The sequence below is a fragment of the Clytia hemisphaerica genome, unplaced genomic scaffold (genome assembly GCF_902728285.1).
Source record: "Clytia hemisphaerica strain Z4C2 unplaced genomic scaffold, Clytia hemisphaerica genome assembly, whole genome shotgun sequence".
Taxonomy (NCBI): domain Eukaryota; kingdom Metazoa; phylum Cnidaria; class Hydrozoa; order Leptothecata; family Clytiidae; genus Clytia; species Clytia hemisphaerica.
The window spans coordinates 63,410-84,306 of record NW_027104377.1 but is presented as its reverse complement, the minus strand read 5'-3'; the positions used below and the strand labels follow the sequence as shown (position 1 = coordinate 84,306).

Here is a 20,897-nt window from a genome sequence, read left to right as displayed (position 1 = left end):
TGGAGATTGCCAAACAAAAACAAAACTCTCAACCTGGGAACAACCTGGACCAGAAAAAAGAAGCTAGCCGAAAAGATTGCAAGAAATTCGTTTTCCAAATCATAAAACCCAAACCTTTAAAGGTATGTTTGTATGTTTTTTTATCATTTATACTTGAACAGTAGCTTTTCCTATTATATCCAGACGATGTCAATCGAACGAATCGAACGCAATCGGATGCTCTTATATCGGATGGCCAATAGTCACTTTCATTTTTTAATTTTATTTTTTTATCCACGGATCGCTGATAGTCACTTTTCCGGGGGTTAGGTAGGGTCAGGGTTGCTAGTAACGGCTTGTCACTGTGCCGGGTGCATACTCGGCGCCTTTGGCCCCGCAGGGTTGCTAGTAACGGCTCGAATTTCAGTCAGGTTTAAAAAAGGGGTACTGTTACCCATATTATAATAATATTACCCCCGTCTTTTGCCAGTTCGGTATAATATGTTATGAATTGCGTGGTTTTGCTGTGCGGCGATGGCTAAACGGATAGAGCGCTGGCTTCAGAATCTGAAGGTCTTTCTTTGGTGGTGGTTCGAATCCCACTCGGTGCGAAAATTAGACAGGTCGAAATTGATGGACAAATGATTGACAGGTATGAAAACTCAGTCAGAAATGAGGAACTAAGTCTCAGAAACTCAGACAGTCAGAAAAGAGAAAAATAGGATAAGAGATAGGAAAGAAAAGAAAAGAAGGTGAGGTGACTTTTGGCCATCCGATATAACATTTTCCAACGCAATCGAATAATGATTGAAATTCGATTGCCGAAACGACCCTGCCTATGCCCCGGACAGTCCGGGGCAAATGTCTGGGGTCTGAAAAAAATAACTTTTTCCCCGGACCTACCTCCAATTTTTGCGCCATAAATTTACCCCGGACGTATATCGCTGAGCACACTTTAAACCCCCGGACATTTTATCCAGGTCTAAAACTCACCCCCTCACGCCCAAATTCCGAGAGATTATGTAAGATCTTTTGGAAGACGGCGTTTGTCCACGGAAGAATACTTCAATGAATTAGAAAAAAGCCCGCGCGGTCAGCGATTCTATAAAAAGCGACCGCGCGGGCTGTCTGGGGCGTCCGGGGTAGTCTCTCAAAAACAAATAATACGGACCCCGGGCACGCATCAAAAAAACCCCGGACTGTCCGGGGCATAGGCAGGGTCGTTTGCCGAACGCAATCGAATGCCAATCGAATATTACCGCGATTTTCTCGATTGATTCGATTGCGTTCGATTAGTGCCTGGATTCGATTGATTCGACCGTGTTTGATTGATTCGATTGCGTTCGATTGACTAATGTATTCGATTGATTCGATTGCGTTCGATTGACTAATGTATTCGATTGATTCGATTGATTCGACTACGTTCGGTTGGCTTATGCAATCGACTGGTTCGACTAATTGATTCTGTTGATTAACGTTGATTCTCGTTCAACATTTGAAGAGTTGAACGAGATGATATGAATCATTTTAGCCTGGATTCTAGAAAATGCAGATCATGCAGGCCCACATGTTTACTGAAGGTTGTGTGTCAAAAAGCCCATTCGTTGCGTTGATTTATCGATCGTATCGATACTTAACCTCCCTAATAAGAGGGCTCGAAATTGAAAGGAATTGAGGGAAATTAGAATCTAATTTAATCGACCACCCGTCGAACGCACTTGAACGTAATCGAATATCAATCAAACGTAATCGAATATCAATCGAACGTAATCGGATATCAATCGAACGTAATCGAATATCAATCGAATATCAATCGAATATCAATCGAACGTAATCAAATATCAATCGAACGTAATCCAATATCAATCGAATGTAATCGAATATCAATCGAATCAATCGAATTTTACCCAGAATTTTACGTTCGATTGATATTCGATTGCGTTCGGCAATCGAAATCGAATACACCTTATCGGAAATTCCACCTCCTCGCGTTGTTGCTACGCAACACTTTTTGGGAGGTAAACAAAGCTCGATATTGCGGTTTTCAGGCAAAAAGCCTTACAAAACACCCAAAATGTTGATGCCAAAAGAGCCTCCAAATCAACTGAAGAACCACCGAAGTTATTGTTTTTCTCTTTCTAATAGCTTCTGCTAGCATCTTGAAAGCTTTGTTTTGTTTGTTTTTTTTTCAAATTCAGTGTATTTTTAGGAACATAAATAAGCCAGATATAAGCAAATGAGTTCTTGTTTTACGCGGGAACTTTTATACAGGTCTAGAATTCATTAGTATATTTACGTTACGGAAATGTAGTGTTGAAGCTGGGCTGTACCACGCGAACGTACTCCATGGATTGCTAGCCATACCGTCGCTACTCGCGCTACCATTTATGTTTACCTCCCAATTTCAACGGATCCATTTTAACGCAATTGTTTTTGTGGAATTTCCGATAAGGTGTATCGCAATCATTCGATTGCGTTCGATTGCGTTCGATTGATTCGATTGGAATTTTCGTTTGATTCCGTTCGATTGACATCGTCTGGTTATATACACATACTTGAGTTGATAGAACTTAAATAGACCTTTTTTCAAAGAGGCCACCCGGGTTGGTCTAAAAAGCAGGGTAGCCAATTGGGGTAGCCAATTGGGCTAGGTTGTGGGGTACCTAAATATTTTACAGACCAGAATAGAAATACCGAAAATGAATGCATAGAACAACATTTTACTGACCAGAGAGCACGAATCTGATTGATACTTAGATTGATCATGTATGATTACAAAGATAAACAAAGATATAAATTACCACGTGTTAATGCACGAGGAAAAAGAAATAGAGCTTATTATAATAGAGCTATATAAAAGACTTTTTGTACCTATTATAAGCTGCCATATTAAAAAATTTTGAAAGGAATTAATTGTTTGAAACATCTAAACATGATATAAATTAAACAATAGATTCAATAACAAAGGATTGTTAAGATATGACAAGTTTAGAGATCATATGGCCCAAAGGCGATTCCAAAGCTATTATCATCGAATTACAGCTTCAAGGAAATAACAATTAAAAACATAAATAAAATCTAAATCTAAAATATTAAAAACTGTTTTATATATATTTTTTATTCGGGTCTGTAAATTTTCAAACGAAGCCAAGAAGGAAGACAAAATGGCGCCAGGTCTCTTGAGAAGTAACAAAGTTCAGTACCTTTGGAAAAAAGGCTATTGTGGCTGAAGTTCGAAAGGAATGAATCTTAAATTTTATTACATGGAATCATTAACAAGATGTTGTATAGTTATTTCCACATGAAAACAGGTTTCAGATTTCAAAAGTTTAGGCAAAAAGAGGTACCCCATAACCTAGCCCAATTGGCTACCCCATTGGCTACCCTGCTTTTTAGACCAACCCAGGCCACCCTGTTGAATAATTATGTAGTATACAGCAGAAAAACAATGATAAAACCATGCATAATTATTACAATATGCATGATACAGTAATTATGCATGGCTCTATCATTGTTTTTATGGCTGGACTACATAATTATTCAACAGGATGTCCTCTTTGAAAAAAGGTCTATGATTAAACGACTTTAAACAATTTTCAAACGCCATCAAATCTCAAAAGTTGTTTTGAAGAATGCGGCAGCCTATTAACTACTCTTAGGTGCCAAATAAACCGGGGGGGGGGTTAGAATAAACAGGGGGGTTGGAAAATTTTTGAAAATTTAAATAAATGGCAGTGTAGCTGGAACCTCGATATTCCAGGATTAGCAGTGCGTCACAAACAGCCATATAAACAAAACTCAACATTCTTACAAAGTTGTCTTTTTGATTTCCCAAACATTTGTCTAAACCAGACGTCCGTGCTCAATAGGATCGATCATCGGAACGGCTCGATGACGGATCGATATGTGATCGATGGATTACTTAACGATCCGGATGGGAGATCGATAGAGGATCGATACTCAAGATTTTTTTAAGCTTATGATTAGTTATCGATTATTTATCGATCTATCATCGATCTTTTATCGATCTCAATTTACGATCGATGACGAATCGATTAACGATCGATGACGAATCGATTAACGATCGATGACAAATCGATTAACGATCAATGACGAATCGATATACTCGATTGAAATACTAGCTCGATAATGGATCAACGAAGGATCGATACTCAAGACTTTTTAATGGCTGAATCTTCCATCGATCTCCCATCCGGATCGTTAAGTAATCCATCAATCACATATCGATCCGTCATCGAGCCGTTCCAATGATCGATCCTATCGAGCGCGGACGTCTGGTCTAAAGTAATAATTATGCTTGGGTGCATCATTGTTTTTCTGCTGGATTACATAATTATTCAACCTTTGAAAAAAGGTCTATAATTTATGTAATTGCAATTTCGGTCAGTCCACAGTCGGCTTCAACATATATACGTGTTTTTATTTACGTGACCGAAGTGCCTACTAAAACAATCCGGGGGTTAACCCTATTAGCCCCAAGCTTTTTTGACTATTGTATCCCCAGGGGGGGGGTAGAATCTACCACCCTCGATTATTTTCGATCTAGAAGAGCTATGGCCATGAAATTTGGTACAGATGTTCTCCATTATGATACAATTTTCCAGGAAGAAAAAAAAAATTGATGACGTCATTCAAAAACTGATGACGTCATCACAAAATTTCCACCTGTCGGAAAAAAGCCCAAATATATGGTATATAAAAAATGTCTATTACAGTCGAACCAATAAAGATATTTCGATTCTGTTTGGAGATTCTGAAAGGTAAAAGACTGTTCTTTAACATAATTGCCGGTTTTGAAATTTCCATGAAGATTTTTTCTTAAAATCTATGCTGAAGATGAGTAAAATTTTCAAAATTTGATGACGTCATAAATGATGACGTCATCATTTTCAAAAATTTTCTTTAGATTTTTTTAATTTGTATTATCAATGCCTATCACGTGTCAAAATTTGAAAATGATTGAATAAATAGTTTACAAGTTATCAGCACTTTAAAATTTTGAGTTTTAAGGATTTTAGCTGGGTTTTATGTCATGTTTCACAATAAAGTCATAAAACCTGATCTGGACAACCTATGACCCTAAAATTTTGTACAAGTACTCTTAATAAGATTTTATTAAAAGTCAGAAAGTTTCAAGTCGTTTGAAAAATTTTTCTCCGAGATATAAACAAAAGAACTCCAGCGTGGTAGATTCTACCCCCCCCCCCTGGGGCTAATAGGGTTGGGGTTAAGTGGCAAAGCAACACAGCTGATTATTTGTAAAGTAAAGAAATATCTTTTGGCATTGACAATCAAATATAATATATCATACTATATTTCCTTAATTCAAAAATCAAAAATTCATTTTTCATCCGCGAAAAATAAAAATAAAAGAATTTCTTTCTCGAAGCTGTTCCGAAATTAACCAATCAGGTTATGTATCGGAATTCCTATGGGAGTTCTTTTCCGAGATTTGTAATAGCTAAGTCTGCAAAAAAACGTTTCCCGGGGTTTTTAGGAAAAAACAGAACTGCTATCATTTGTTTTTTATTTAACCATATATTTAAATTTTCGCTCAAAAATACTTAGATAAATAAGTTAATAATATTCAATAATATACTATTTGTAACTCTCAGAAAATAAACACTTACAGAACAACATAGTTTATCATTTGGAATACCTCCTTATTTGGACCATTCTATCGTGGGTACAAAATAGGGCGGAAACTAAGTAGCGCCCTCAGTGCAAGAATGGCCGTCTCATCTTTATTTGTTCGCGCGAGAATGCGAGCTAATCATTTTTTTCTCGCTTGCTCAAGGAGAAAAGGAAAGTGATTGATATTCTTTGAAGGAAAAAATGTCAGAAACAAACCCAAAAACCAAAAGATGTATTTTGTTGTTGACAATCGATCCTGAGAAGATGAAAAAATTTCTGCTTTGCGTTTTTTTCGGAAGGCTGAAAAACTCTAATTTCGATCTTCCTTAAGGTAAAGAGGTTGCAAGATTTGGGTTAGCGAGGCAAAAATTGCTAAACAGCTGGTAAAATCGTAATCTTCAAAAATCGAAGTTCCAGCCTCACTGAATGGGGGGACCTAATTGCCGGGGGTTGGAAATTGTACTTCTGAAAACCCAAAAATAAGGTAAATCTAGGCTAAAATCAGGCTTTTTGGAGCAAATTAAGGGGACTTCTTTTTGCCAAGGCGGTCATCGAAAAAATGCTCTGTTGGCGTTACAACGGGTGTTAAAAAGGTTAGCAGATGATATCATCCACCAGGATGCAAGTGAAATTTTTCAATCTGTAGACCTGACGGGGGTTCGGTTATTATCATTTAGGCGATCATCGAAAAAATGCTCTGTTCGCGTCGCAACGGGTATTAAAAATACATGCAGGCGGAAGGGCGGTCAAAAACATTCCCTTTTTTTTTTAAATCACGCCAGTAACTCAAGGGCGGGTGGTAACGCAAGCAAAAAAAATTTTCGATGGTCGTCAGAGCAATTGAGAAAAAAGCTATACTTTAAAAGAACAAATTGCTTTTCCCAGATTTTTTTCCGCATCTCCGCACCGGAAAATCAGCAGAAAATTTGATGCGGGCGGGTGACGCGAATAGAACAATTTTTCGATGACCGCCTTATGGCTAAGGTTGGAACAAAATTTAGCGGTTTTCAGGGATTTTGCCTATAACCGCCAAATTAAGTTCCCGCGAAATTTGACAAAATCGTCAATCTGGGAAATTTAATTTATTTCACGCATTCCCCCAATTTCGTATATTTCAAGCCTTAAAACAGGTTTTTTGGTTATTTAATTACTCTTTTGACCAAAAATATCCTGCAACCGCGAAATTAAATTCCCGCAAATTTTTCGAAAATCGATGAACCGCAAAATTAAATTCCCGCGAAAAAAAAAATTTGACCAACTGCGAAATTAAATTCCCGCGAAAATTTCTTCCCTTAAGGTAATTAAAACCTTTAAATCAACTGAATTCCATAATCATATACATCAAAAAGCGTCCTTTCGCCATTTTGTTTTTAAAAAATGTGAAGTGGGAATTTCTTGTCACGTCACAAATAAATTTCCTAAATAAATATCACGCTGTAGAAAAAAGTCACATGACAGCAATTTCCGTAGAATGGCCATTCCGTTATATTTATAGGATAAGAATACAAAGATTCAACCAGGGGGTTATATTATTAGCTGGGGCTTCACGAGGCTAAGCTTTTAGGGCAATGTTTTTGGTTTTTCTGAAGAACATAAGATAGAGGAAGACCTGCTGAAAAGGGGAAATTAGGGGGACAATTCTATCAAAAGTTATTGGCAAAGAAAGTCACCTTTTGAGGTGGAAATTATGGTTTTTCTTGCATAACTTTTTATTACAGTATCCCCGTCTTATCCTGGTTTGACAATCGTCAAATACATCAGAAGCATACAGGAATGCTTACACATGGACAGGATAAGTTTCAACGAAGCCCCAGCAAGAACAAAAGTTGGATTTGGCTGAAAATGGCTGAAATTGGATCTTTGATATAATTTTTTTCAGTAAAAGCTATAGTGATTCTGTTTGGCTATACGAAAAGCTTATTTATTTCTTGTCAAGATACTTTTTATTTGAGATTGATTGCTTTACCAAACAAAAAGATATTAAAATGTCTTGACAGGCCATTTTGTCATTTTTGTGTCGTTTTTGTCAGCTGAATGGATTGACGCATTTCCATTGTTTTGTGTTTTGGAACACACGTGCTATCTATTTTTAATACACTGTCATTAACTCAAATCAAATGACTTTAGAGGTTCGGTGGCCTGCCGTCCAATGTTTTGTCAGATAGTCCCAAGATAGAGCAGTTGGCGGTAAGTTTGATTGCAAATAAATTGACCCAAACCTATAAAGGAATAGCAAAATTTATGATTTTGGAAAATTGGGTCAAAAATTTCCCAGATTTCCCGAAAAAAGTTTCCAGTAAAATCAGATTTCGCAAGGAAATTTCCCCCAATTTCCCAATTTTTCGATTTGTAAAAATTGGATTATCAGGAAAAATTTTCCAACTTGGAGCTCTCCTGCATTTTTGTGAGGCGAAGTTGACAGCTATGCACAATCCATTGATTGTGTTCAATTGATTCGCCGTTCGATTTGTTTGATTTAAGGCACTGTGGTGTAGTGGGTGGTCGTTGACCTTGGTTGCTGCACAGGTGACTGAGGTTCTATTCCCACTCGCAGCGGTTCACTTGGCAAGTGAATGAACCTTTGCTCGGGTCAACCCATGCCATGTGAGGAATTAGGTAGTCAGTTCAAGGTGCTGATGGGGCGCTAATTGAAAGCATCTAAGTATAGTTTCGAAGATTTACACCGTCTGGTTTTAATTAACCGCAATTCTGTCGGCAAGTAACTCAACTCTAACTAAAATGGTAGAGAGTTGGGTGTTTAAGGTAAAAATGGCAATTATTGCCGAAAATGTGTCGTTCTTGTAAGGGCAAACATGTCAGAGGTGTTTGTAAATTGTAAAATTGCATCAATTAAAAGGTTTTTCGGATTTTTAAAATGATTATTTCAGTTTTTTGTTGCTCAATAACATGAAAAGTTCTAATATAATATATATATATTTCAATTTGTTTTGAACAATTTAAAAACACACTACTGCCAGTTTCAAGCTTAATGCAATAGAGAAGAGAAGAGAAGCGACCCCTTTGATATCATCGGACTCGGCCCTATCCTGAGATACCCCTACCCTACCCCTACCCCTACCCGGGTTGGTCTAAAAAGCAGGGTAGCCAATTGGGGTAGCCAATTGGGGTAGCCAATTGGGCTAGGTTGTGGGGTACCTAAATATTTTACAGACCAGAATAGAAATACCGAAAATGAATGCATAGAACCACATTTTACTGACCAGGGAGCATGAATCTGATTGATAATTAGATTGATCATGTATGATTCCAAAGATAAACAAAGATGTAAATTACCACGTGTTAATGCACGAGGAGTAAGAAATAGAGCTTCATTATAATAGAGCTATTTCAAAAGACTTTTTGTACCTATTATAAGCTGCCATATTTAAAATTTTTGAAAGGAATTAATTGTTTGAAACATCTAAACATGATTTAAATTAAACAATAGATTCAATAACAAAGGATTGTTAAGATATGACAAGATTAGAGATCATATGGCCCAAAGGCGATTCTCATCAAATTACAGCTTTACAGAAATAGCAATTAAAAACATAAATAAAATTTAAATCTATAATATTAAAAACTGTTTTGTATATATTTTTTATTCGGGTCTGTAAATTTTCAAACAAAGCCAAGAAGGAAGACAAAATGGCGCCAGGTCTCTTGAGAAGTAACAAAGTTCAGTACCTTTGGAAAAAAGGCTATTGTGGCTGAAGTTCGAAAAGAATCTTAAATTTTATTACATGAAATCATTAACAAGATGTTGTAATAGTATTTCCACATGAAAACAGGTTTCAGATTTCAAAAGTTTAGGCAAAAAGAGGTACCCCAAAACCTAGCCCAATTGGCTACCCCATTGGCTACCCTGCTTTTTAGACCAACCCCCCCCTACCCCTAGATAGGGAAATCACAGCGCTTACCAGACATCGTACTCTGTGCTCGCGACACATCACAGTCGTGCTGTATCAATGATGATACTCACACAGTATGGGAGAACCTTGTGTTCTCGCAGGTGCTGAACATATGAGTACTATCACCACACCACATTCAATGTCAGACATATCTCCCTATACTCTTGTATTAGAGTGATGGTATCCTATTCCCCTCACATGGGTTGACCCGGGCCAAGGTACATTCACTTGCCAAGTGAATCGTAGCACCGAGTGGGAATCGAACCCGACCTCCAGCACAGAAGTCAAGAACGATGACCACTATACTACTGCCCCTTACTACAATGCTTATTACTTAATGTGATCATCAGGTATAAAATTCCCCTGTACAAGACGGTATAAATACTTATTCTATAAAAATGTAAAAATGTAAAAAGTTCAAAGAAAGTGATTAAAAATGCTCTTGGGAGATACAAAACAATAAAAATCTAAAATTACAGTAATTATTAGTCTGGAGGAGTCGCTTTATAATTGTCAATGATGAATTTATTCAAATGACGGCATTTAGAAATTAATAGCCAACCAACAAGAAACCCAAAAACAGAAAATGCCAAATCGTCTGGTTCAACCCCACATTCAACTTAAAATTCAGCGTGAAGCTTGCAGTAGTTTAAATTCTTTAAAACAAATTGAATCATATCACTTGATTTTGCTATCTGCATTTCCAAGAAAAACCAGTTGAAAACAAAACTAAACGTGGCACAGTGGGTCTACTTATTGCGAGGGTGTCAAATACCAAGTGTTCAATAATAAAAAAATTTTTCCAAAAAAAGTTTTAATTGCCGAAAACAGGCAATTTTAATTTACTTCCTTTACTTTTCTGCTGATTCAGCATTTCATTGTTGAAAAGATTGCTCTTCTGATTTAAGTTTCGTTAAATCTTTTGCCCTTGCAAACAGTCTTGGGGGAATCTGAACACGACCCTCCCCTTCTAAGAAAGGATAGTAAACTTTCTGTTTAACATAACTTTTATTAATAATAAAAAATGTTTAGAAAATACTTTAACCCTTTAAGTGCCAATGTCGTGTATATCAGACATGAACTACCTTAAGGGAAAAAATACCCCGCCCTTAGCCACCGCCCAGCCCGCCCTTCCTAAATCAGGCAGCTCTGAAAGCGCCCAAAAGAAAGAAGAGACTCTAAGCCATCCAACAAAATATGAAGGAGCTTCTAACTCCTTCTAGATCCGGAGATATAAGCTTTTAAAGTTTGAACAAGCGATTTTCCTAAAAAAAACTTAGAAAAAAAGGACAGTGCCACATTTCTTTAGCTTAAGAAAATATACAGAATAGTGTTTTATGACAGTAGGTGTTTACTGACACTCAGGTGGCTGCATCTTTTCTGATTGGCTAAGACAATAAGACAATTAAAGGTAATTTGTATCTTTTTTTGTTAAGTTTTAAATGGTGGATAAATTTACTTACTTTGCCCTTATCCGGGGGTAATCAAATTTTTGTACTCGATGGGAGGAATGCAGTCTAATATTACATAGCAATCAATTTGCTCAGTCCATTGGCACTTGGCCCAGACAGCTCGAAACATCAAGGTTTTTCTGAAAATTACAGAGGATACCAGTGAATCTCAAAAATTATCGATAACTCAGGGAAGCTCTGGAAATTTAATTTTCCGAAGTCCAGACCCTTATCAGAATATGTTGTATTAAAGGGTAAAATCTTCAGACCAACCCTAGAATAAACTTAACTTTTGATACATGAAATTAACTTTATGAAAATTAAATTTTGAATTTTGTGATAGAGAAATTATCAGTTGAAGCTTTTGGTAAAAGAGACATTATAATAAAATTCCAATTTCTTTAACTCAAAAAATAAGAAAAGAACCAAAAATTTCAGTTATTCTGTAACTATCCTGTCTGTTTTTACTGTATGTGCATTGTGGACTTTATTTACTGCTAGTAGGCCTCTTTCATCGAACTACTGTCCGAACAGATTCTTGTCTCTTCAGATTCATATAAGCCAAAACTTCAGAGAATCTTCATTTCGTAGATTTTTTTTTTTCACTTGGGACGAATAATTTACAATAAGTACAGTAAGTTGATCCTTTAGATGTATGGGTAAAGGCCACATTTTTGGTACACTGTCCCTTCCGTTACGTTTTTAAACTTATTCCGGTCATAACTAAGAAATCAAGCCAAAGTACTCAAAACTTTTAATTTTTTTGTGTTCTATGACAAGATACCCCTTTAAAAAATATAATGTGACTATCTATGAATGATTTCTGCACCTTTGAGGTCCCTTTGAAGTCCAAATATCTCAATTTTTCTTTAAAAAATAATAGAAAATTGAACTTGATCTTAATTTTTATTTTATCTAGGGCATAAAACCTACTCAAAAAGTTAACTTCATTCACATTATCCTCAAAAGAGGAGACTTTTGCATCTGATTTAATCATGATATCGTGTATCTATTGCCCAGCAAGCAAATTTTTCTAAAATGTACAGTTTGCTACCCTGATCTTGTCCCTTCCGTTACGCTAGTTACTTTTAGTCAAAATTACTTAGTCAAGTTTACTTTTTTGGCCTCTTCTTGTCAGTTTATCATTGGGATGTTCCTAGATTCCATTTTCATGCTCTCATCTAATTTCTAAGCTCAGTTTTTTCAAAAATTGTGCCTGACATGGGAGATTGTCACCAAATTTGTCCCTTCCGTTACGCAAGTATGATTTGGAATATTTATTCAACTGATTCGCAATAATCATTTTCCTTTGGTGTAGTTTCTATACCCATAGGACTACTTATTTTCACAAAAGCATTTCTGAATTAGAAATTGTCTCATGGAGATACTGTGAAGTGAATCTTGTTGTCCCTTCCATAACGAATGTCCCTTCCGTAACGAATGTCCCTTCCGTAACGAATGCCCCTTCCGTTACGGCATTTTTTTATAAATGCTAATATAATAAAAATTCTGAGACTTTTTTGTTTTTTCTGATCAAAACTAAGGTATTTGAAGACATTGCAATGTGTTTCAAGCTGAAAAGGTTTGAAACACTTCAATGACATTTGATGAAAAGTAAGTCCCTTCCGTTACGCTTTTATCATTTAGTCATTTATGATGGTATTTATCATAGTATTCATAGTTTTGGTAGATTTGTTAGACCCTTTGGTTTAGCTTCCTTCTATTATAACCAAAAAAGATGTTCCATTGTTAAAAATAAGTTAAATATTTAAAAAAAATGACATATTACAAAATAATTTACACATCAACTGATAATTTGTCCCTTCCGTTACACAAAATACACTCTACCGTCAACTTGAAAAATACTTATTCAATTGATTCAACAACTCTGAAGAAGCATTTTTCAATAAATGTCGCTCTTGAAATTGCAATGTATAGGGAGAAACACCTAGTCTCCATTGGTTTATTGATAAGGGTTACAAACTTGACCGGGTGGCAATTAGAGCTACAAACCTTTTATAAAACAATGTTATTGAGGGGCAGGCAATTGATTATCTTGGTAGAACCATTACTTAATACAAATAAATAAGTTTAGAAGCTTTTTAAGGATAAATATTTTTTAGTGTAACGGAAGGGACAGGTGTACCAAAAATGTGGCCTTTACCCATTTTAGTTTCATATTAGTATGGGCAATGAAATTGTTTTCATAAGCGAAATAACAAAAGAGGTCATTAAAGATGGATACTTTTGTCTAATACAAAACCAGCTTCCTATTAAAGTAGAAATGTCCACTAATTAAACTCAGTTGTATTTCTAAGACAATAAAATAATGATAATTAGATGGCTTCTCTTGTTTGCTCTTCTTTGAGTGAGAATGGAGGAGATTTTTCTCGTTCGTGTGTAAGCATCGTGCATTGGCTCATGTTTCCCTCGTCTTGTTCACAAGTATTTTTGTAAGACGTCATTGGGAAAACCATCAACTAAAAGCTATGTGTATTTTAAGTGTACTTTAGGCATTATATTAAATTTGTGTAAGGAGTTATATTAATACTCGGCATGGGATGAAGCTATACGCATCACATCAAGAGTAGGCAAAATATTTTTTTATATTTACAGAGTTTCAAATGTTCTAATATCAGCTTGATGGAGCAAACAAAGAAGAAGAAATCAAGAGATGCAGCCAGGCAGAGGAGAGGGCAGCAAAATGACGAGTTTAGTGAGTTGGCTGCCCAACTACCCTTAACTTTACCACCAAGTGAGAAGCTAGACCGTCTGTGTGCGATGAGACTATCTAACAGCTTTATCAAAATCAAACATGTTCTACAGCAAATCAAAGGTACACTTTCTTTCATCATGTTTGTGTTGACCTCTGTTTAAAGGTGTAACAAGGGTGGTTTTTGCAATTGAGAAATCTGGAAGTCTTAAAGCTAGAAAGATATTTCGATTATATATCAATAACTGACTCCGAAATGATTTCTTTTCCTTTTTCAAACCTTTTATTTATAGAGAATAAAAAATAAACTGTTAATATATTTTTTTTAAACCAAATTATGCAATTCTCGAAGCCTTCATTAAATGACGGTCGTTTATTCACCATAATGTTGTCATAATATCAAAAGAAAATTCGCTAAACCGTGAATAAATTACGATATGTAATTCTGCTGTCTTAACCTCGCATTTTACTTTCCCATTGGAATCAATCGTCTGACTACACGCTTTTATATAAGAATAGTGTTTTTCCATTTTATCATGAATATTCTTACCTTTTTGAGAAAAATCATTCTCAAATATTCTTATGGTATTCTTAGGCTAGGATCCAAACCCAGCCTAAATCTAGCATGCGACATGTAACTAATTTCATAATCTTCTACGGCGATTTTTCCAAAAGATCCTCCTCAATATTCCTTCACCCAATCCGCATGATTTGTTCGCGCTATTTTTATTCCTCATTCTTTTCTCACAGACACCAACTTGATGGACAAGGAGTTTACGGATAACTTGTTCAACGCTCACATCCAGAATGCTTTAGGAGGATTCATCTTCGTATTATCAGAGGACGGACAAGTTTTGTACATTTCTCCAAATGTCTCTGAGAACCTTGGTCTGCAGCAGGTAAGGGTACAAATCCCCTGGATTTTAATGTTTTGTTTTGACTACCTCCAATAATTTGTTAAAATGTTTATCTGAGGGGAAACTTTGTTGATTGATGATATTTTTTTAGACACATACACATTCGTTCCTCTCTCTCTTGTTATCTTTTTGTAAGAGGTCTGTCTTTCCGATCTATTTTCACCCCACACACGTTTTTTATAAGAACAAACTATATAAGAACATAAGGCTTCGATGGCTAAAATATTAAAACAAGTTAAGAACATTTTTATACTTAAAAACTCAAAAACTTAAGAACATCTGACTCTGAATCTTTGTTATGCTTTTGGAATTTTTCGCTTTTCCTGACAACAATTATCTAATCATTATCCAATTCTTCATGATGCATTTTTTGTCAAAGTGATTACCGCTCGAGATGTGCATAACATATCTCAGATATCCCTGAGCTTCGACACGTTTCTCTTTTGCTCTAATTAAAATAGAGTTTATATAGATATTTGTTCGAGTTAAGGAAACTTCGAGTTATAGAGAATGTGCTGTTTTAATACATGATAAACGTTGAGTTAAATTAAACCCCTTTAAATTATTTCAACCGAAAATCATGATTACAAGTTTGAGTAAAAAAAAACAATGCTTTGGACAATTTCGACATCAAAGCATTACACTTCACCCTTTTTATAAGAGCATAAAAAATTTGCCTTCGGATTTTCTTAACTTTTTGTTGAGTTTTAAAAATGCTCTTTCCAACGAAATTGGGTGTCCGCAAAGTATTCGCAATGCCTTAAAATGTTCTAAACCATGTTCTTAAATAGTTTGTTCTTGTAAAAAACGTGTACTTGATCTAGGAATACAAATAAGAGAGAAATGGTTTCAATCTTCCGATGACCTAGATCATTAAAAGTCGAAGTGCTCCCTTATGAAATTTTTCTGATGTCTCGTTGCAAATGTACTAATTCGAGATAAATGCAAAAGACAATCCTTGCATGAATTGTAAAACCTCCTTGATGACGTCATTATACGATTATTTCTTTCCCTGAAATGTAATTGCACCTAACCGTAATCGGATTTTCATAGAAACGATGACATCATCACCCTTTTACGAGGAAAGATTGAGTAGGCATGTGGATCAAAGTGGATTAAAACATCTAAGAGGCTCCTTTCCCTTTGGATTAGTATGATCTCTCTTCCCTTACCGATACTCTTGATCACGTGTCTTTCTTTGATTTGAACTTATCCACCTTCTCATATCACATGTCAAACTTTTTCATTAGATAGGAATTATAGACCAACAAAAAGTGAAAAAGCCCTTTTTTACTGCTCAAATTAATTCTTAATGTGATGACAAACGACTTAAGCAGGGGAGATCTCATTTTCATCTTTTGAAACTCTTCTCTTTTTGCAGTTGGATATTACTGGCAACAGTGCTTACAAGTATGTCCATCCATGTGATCAAGAGAATCTGGCAAAACAACTTGGTGGACAAGTCCCCTTGGAAGATATGGAGATTTTTGATGGTCTTTATTGTTCTGATACTTCCAGTTATGTTAAGAATCCAAAACAAGGTTCGTGAACACATCTATCAATGAACCGAAAACATTCGCTTCCTTAATTCGGAAGGGCCCAAGTCCAGGTACCTACCGCCCCCCCCCTATCCCAGTTCAAAAAAACCTTTGATTGTTATTTCCTCAAAATCGCGCAAATGGACTGAGGCCTCTTTGGAATTACGTTGGCGATGGGCTATCTAATTATCCATACCATCATCAATGACTTACCATAGAGTGCCAGACACGAGAATACTTTAGTGCAACGACCTCGATTTAGTAGTAAACCACTTTAAGAACTGGAGTGATTTCAGTTTTGTTGCGATTTGTAATATAGTAGCAAAGCTGTTTTTGTGTGTGTGCTCTGTTAGGGCAGGTTATGGGGATTATTTTGAACAGCCCTAAAATAACAAAAACTTAACTTTTTCTGAAAGCGGTGTACATATTTTGTGCATTGTTTGATACTAGTACTCTTTATTTTTCGTTCTTTATTGAAAGAGAAGAATTGCTTTATATTTAGACAAAACCGGCCAAGCAAACATCGAAACACTTTTTACACTTGGAGGGAATGAGGAAAAATAATTTTTTTAATGACTAATTAGATTTCAAATAGTGTCATGCTGAGGACCACTTAATTTGGCTACGTCACGTGCAAAATAAACCAATGACGCATTACCATTGGGGCTTTCTACAGATTGACTCCATCTCCCCAACGATCACTGCCGGATTTAATTTTCCTAAAATAACACCTTAAATAATAGTATATTCATGGTATGCACCATTGCAATGTCTTCCATTCCACCCAATAGCTGATTGGTTGAAAGTGACGTATTGACTGATTTTACGTCACTTACAACCAATGAGCTATTGGTTCCGTGATGTAATGTCAGAAGACATTGCAGTGGTGCATATCATACATTACTGATTTCTTTTCAGCGTCGTGCGCAGAATTGGAGAGCACACCACATCGATCATTTTCGTTGAGAATGAAATCAACACTGACAAGTCGTGGTAAAAGTGTCAACATCAATGCTTCAATCTATCGGGTAACTTAATATCTCTTCTGTCTCAAATATATTCAGAATAATCTCTTTTCTTCTGGATTGTTTGTCATTTTAAGATACGCGCTTCTTTATGCAAGATCCAAAAATGTTTGTTGGGACTAGGGCTCCTGTTTTTCTTTTTGTGGTACTTTGAGATTTTAAAATTGTTTTTTTTCTTATTTCAGAGGCAAATTCAAAGTGTTTATAGGCAGCTTCATATTATTTTGACCCTTTATAAGATTAAATTACAGTCATTCCTGGCTCAGTTTTGTTCTTAAATTGTTCTTATTTTTGACTTATTTAAGCCACATTGTTTATATAAAATTGTTCTCATAAATAGTGTTCATTCTTCAGTTTCTTTTGTCTTGTCTTTCCTCCCTTTGAACCATCACAAATTGTTGAGGTGCCAAATAAAAATCATCCAGTTGTAGAAATTAAATCAAAATTTGAGCTAGAGTGTTCTGAAAAACTGGTCAAAATGCACTCCATTGTCTGGAGAATTGAACTTGCTATCTTACAACGTTTCTCGTTCATCAGGTTGTACACTGCGTTGGAACTATTCAGACGTACCGAACAAAGCTGGGAACATCCAACGGTGCCATGACCCGCTGTCTATTGGCCATCGGAAGTCCCTTGTTATCCAGCGAGAGCTTCGAAGTACCGGCTGATGGACAAACTTTCGTCACCAAACATTCTTTGGATTTAAAAGTGACAGAAGCTGAAGACTTGTGAGTGGCTTTCCTCTGATTTTAGATTTTTCTATAATTCGATCTATTTCTCAGTCCCCGTTGATGAATACCTTATACAAATACTTTCTATGATTCGAATCCCTCTGTAATTCGAACAAATAAGATTCCCCGATCGAATTCGAATTAGCGAGAGCCAACTTTATAAATGTTGATCTTTGGTGTGGCCTAAAAATGAAACATAATTTATAAAAAGAGTTGAGGAACAGAAGTCTAAAAACAGAAATTACAAAAATAGAATGATCTTTCGTATCACCCTGTATACCTGAAGGAAAATTTCACAAGAAAATAACTTCACTGAAACATGACATATGATAATTTTCTACTTTTCTTGTTCAGGGCTTCTGACTTATTGGGTTACAAATGTCGGGCGATGGTGAACACTTCGTGGTATCTGTATTCACACATGTGCGATACCAAAGTCATCAAAGAGTGCCATGAGAGCGCTTTGAAGAAGGGCCAAGCGGTGAGTGGATATTATCGCGTCTTGTTGAAAGATGGTGGATGGATCTGGATGCAAACCAAAGCCAATGTGGTCTACCAATCATCCACTGGACAACCACAGTTCATTAGTTGTGTACATTATGTCATCAGGTACTTATACCCTCTCAAGGGGTTCTCCGCATAGTATGTACGCAAGAATTTTCCAATTTTTGGTACCAAAGAACAAAAGAAATAACTTCATTTAAACAATAGACGTATGCTTCTTCTAAACACTCCTCTCCCCCTTCACTGTGTACGTACTACTTGGATGGCCCCCAATGTATTACACCAAACAACAAGAAACTTTTTACTATTGGTGAAATAATGCAACATCTCATCAATTGCCTTTATCATGCATTTCACTGTATTTGTCTGTTCGGTGGTCTTTTTCAGATTCGATACAGTATGCCTGTAGAAATGGTTTGATTGAAACAACCTTAGAGATGACATAAATAAAACAGGTCAGATGACACTATCATTTCACGAAATTATTTCTTTTTACATTACAGTGGTATGGAGCTTGGTGAAGAAATCCTTTCGATTGAACAACTTTCCACTTTCAAACTGAATCAAAAGAAACGACAGCAATCAACCAAGAGAGAGGCTCCAACAACAACCTTCAAGAAGTTCTCCAAATCTGTCATCCACAAGAAAGAAGTCGCTCCAGTCCCTTTCAAAGCCATTCCATGCGAACAAATACCGGAAGCCATCTTTTCCGAAACCGATCTTCCTGAAGATCCAGATATGCCCGGATTGGAATTCTTGGATGTCGAAGAACAACTGCAATCATTCCAACCGGAATTGGACAGCAGATCGCCGTTCATTCCCGGACCTTTCTCTGATTATGATTTGAAATCACGTGACATCAACACGCTGTTGGCGGATATTGATGAAAATGAGCTGATTGATCGTGCTCCGTATATTCCACCACCCTGCATTGACAAGATCGTGTCTTTTGATGACCTATCCTTGCCAGATCTGACAGATAATTATCAAGATGCTCTCCAAGATTCTCCACCACTTCAAGAAGAGATGGCCGGAAACACTGCTGCTTTGATGGACCCTGTTGATTTCAACGGACAGATGTTCGACTACGGAAATGCCAAAGTTCCGGCCCACTTGTTGAAAAAGTTTATGCCTATGATGAGTGGTGGTGCGAAGAATGATTTCGCGTGAAGTTTTAAATGCAGCACAGAAACAACATTATTTTAAATGGGAACGTATTTTAAGTGTGATTGACAAAAGGACCATGAACCCCATTGATTGAGATGATGCAAAAACATTTTCATTTTCGTTTATTGAAGTAGCAGGTGCTCTCAATTGTTTTTTAATCCATATTTAGTTCGGCATTTTTATTTTATTTTTTTGATTTTAGTTTAAGGCGTTCTACTTAAAATTCAGAATTTGGAATAGGCAATATTTGAAAAATGTAATATATTTTGTCATGCAGTATGAATCTGTCAAATCAGAGATCCACACACTTTGGGACGCCCATCCAAATCCCCTAAAAACAAACTTTTTTAACCAACGTTGCATTTCATTTATTGGACCCATACACACCATCCACCCGACATTTTTTTACCTGAACGCTTTTGTAGTATATTTCATTCTTTTATTTTTAAGATATATAGTCTATAACACGATAAAACAATTTCAGGGTGTTTACGGGGTATTTATCTCTTGAAAATAAACCCTTCAGAATCTTGAAAATTGCTAATTTTCGGGGAGAAACCTTGGAACTCCCCTGAAAACATTTAATACCTTGGAGATTTCCTTTTAAAACTTCAATACCTTCTGTTAGAAGTTCTCTGAAAACCTTGAAAAGCACGAGCTTTGTACCATGTACTTGTCTTGTTTTGGCTTAAGTCATTACAGCGTTTATCTACAAAGGTTTTCTTGCTCGCTTTGCCCGGAACCAACTGTTTTGCAATAAGAAATATCTACCATTTTCATAATTCTTAATATTGAGAGACCTTCAACAAAAAGATTGGTCAAACGGCTAAAAAACACTTGAAAACCCATCTCGTCAAAAATGTCTGAAAGTGGGGAAAAATTCCGTAGATACCCCGAAATCGCAGTCGATTTAAGCGCTTATCAAAAACCTCATAGACGAAATTGGCTTGAGGGGAGTGTATATGCTTAGTAGGGAAGTTTGAGACAAGGGCTCTATAGAAAATGAAATTTCGCCAAAATACAATGTTTTGCGATCGTGCATATCTTTTCATTCAGTATATTAAACTATATCGTCGTCCACATGACTTAAGGTTCAATCTCAAAATAAGTGTCTTGGAAAATTGGGAAGCTTTCAATTCTGTGCTGCCTTTGGCCTTTTTGTCATATAAAAACATTGATTATTCCTCTACATGAAAAAAGGGCAATCTCAATCTCAAAGATGACCACAAGAGTAAAACTTTAAATTTTGTAAGGTACTAATTTTGAGATGTAACCTTTAGTCATGTGAACGACGATATCCGCCTTA

The 20,897-nt window shown here is 36.1% G+C and overlaps 1 protein-coding gene across 2 annotated transcripts; it reads left to right on the top strand.

Moving 5' to 3' along the window:
• LOC136818918 (hypoxia-inducible factor 1-alpha-like) lies at positions 1–19,912 on the top strand. Of its 2 annotated transcripts, none has more exons than XM_067075160.1 (8): positions 1–122; positions 13,613–13,832; positions 14,460–14,608; positions 16,008–16,167; positions 17,083–17,192; positions 17,727–17,917; positions 18,275–18,529; positions 18,928–19,912. In XM_067075160.1, the coding sequence occupies exons 2-8, from the start codon at positions 13,640–13,642 to the stop codon at positions 19,592–19,594; spliced, it is 1,725 nt and encodes a 574-aa protein (XP_066931261.1). In that variant the 5' UTR covers positions 1–122; positions 13,613–13,639; the 3' UTR covers positions 19,595–19,912. The 2 variants fall into 2 exon arrangements, with proteins under 2 accessions (XP_066931261.1, XP_066931260.1); XM_067075159.1 differs by having other exon boundaries at positions 41–122; positions 13,636–13,832.
• Positions 19,913–20,897: the final 985 nt, after the last annotated feature.

Excerpts from the sequence above, each read along its gene's own strand:
- LOC136818918 (XM_067075160.1), top strand. The coding sequence starts at position 13,640 with ATGGAGCAAACAAAGAAGAAGAAATCAAGAGATGCAGCCAGGCAGAGG. Across the intron at positions 16,168-17,082 it reads TGTTAAGAATCCAAAACAAG|CGTCGTGCGCAGAATTGGAG; the intron begins GTTCGTGAACAC and ends ATTTCTTTTCAG. Across the intron at positions 17,918-18,274 it reads GTGACAGAAGCTGAAGACTT|GGCTTCTGACTTATTGGGTT; the intron begins GTGAGTGGCTTT and ends TTTCTTGTTCAG.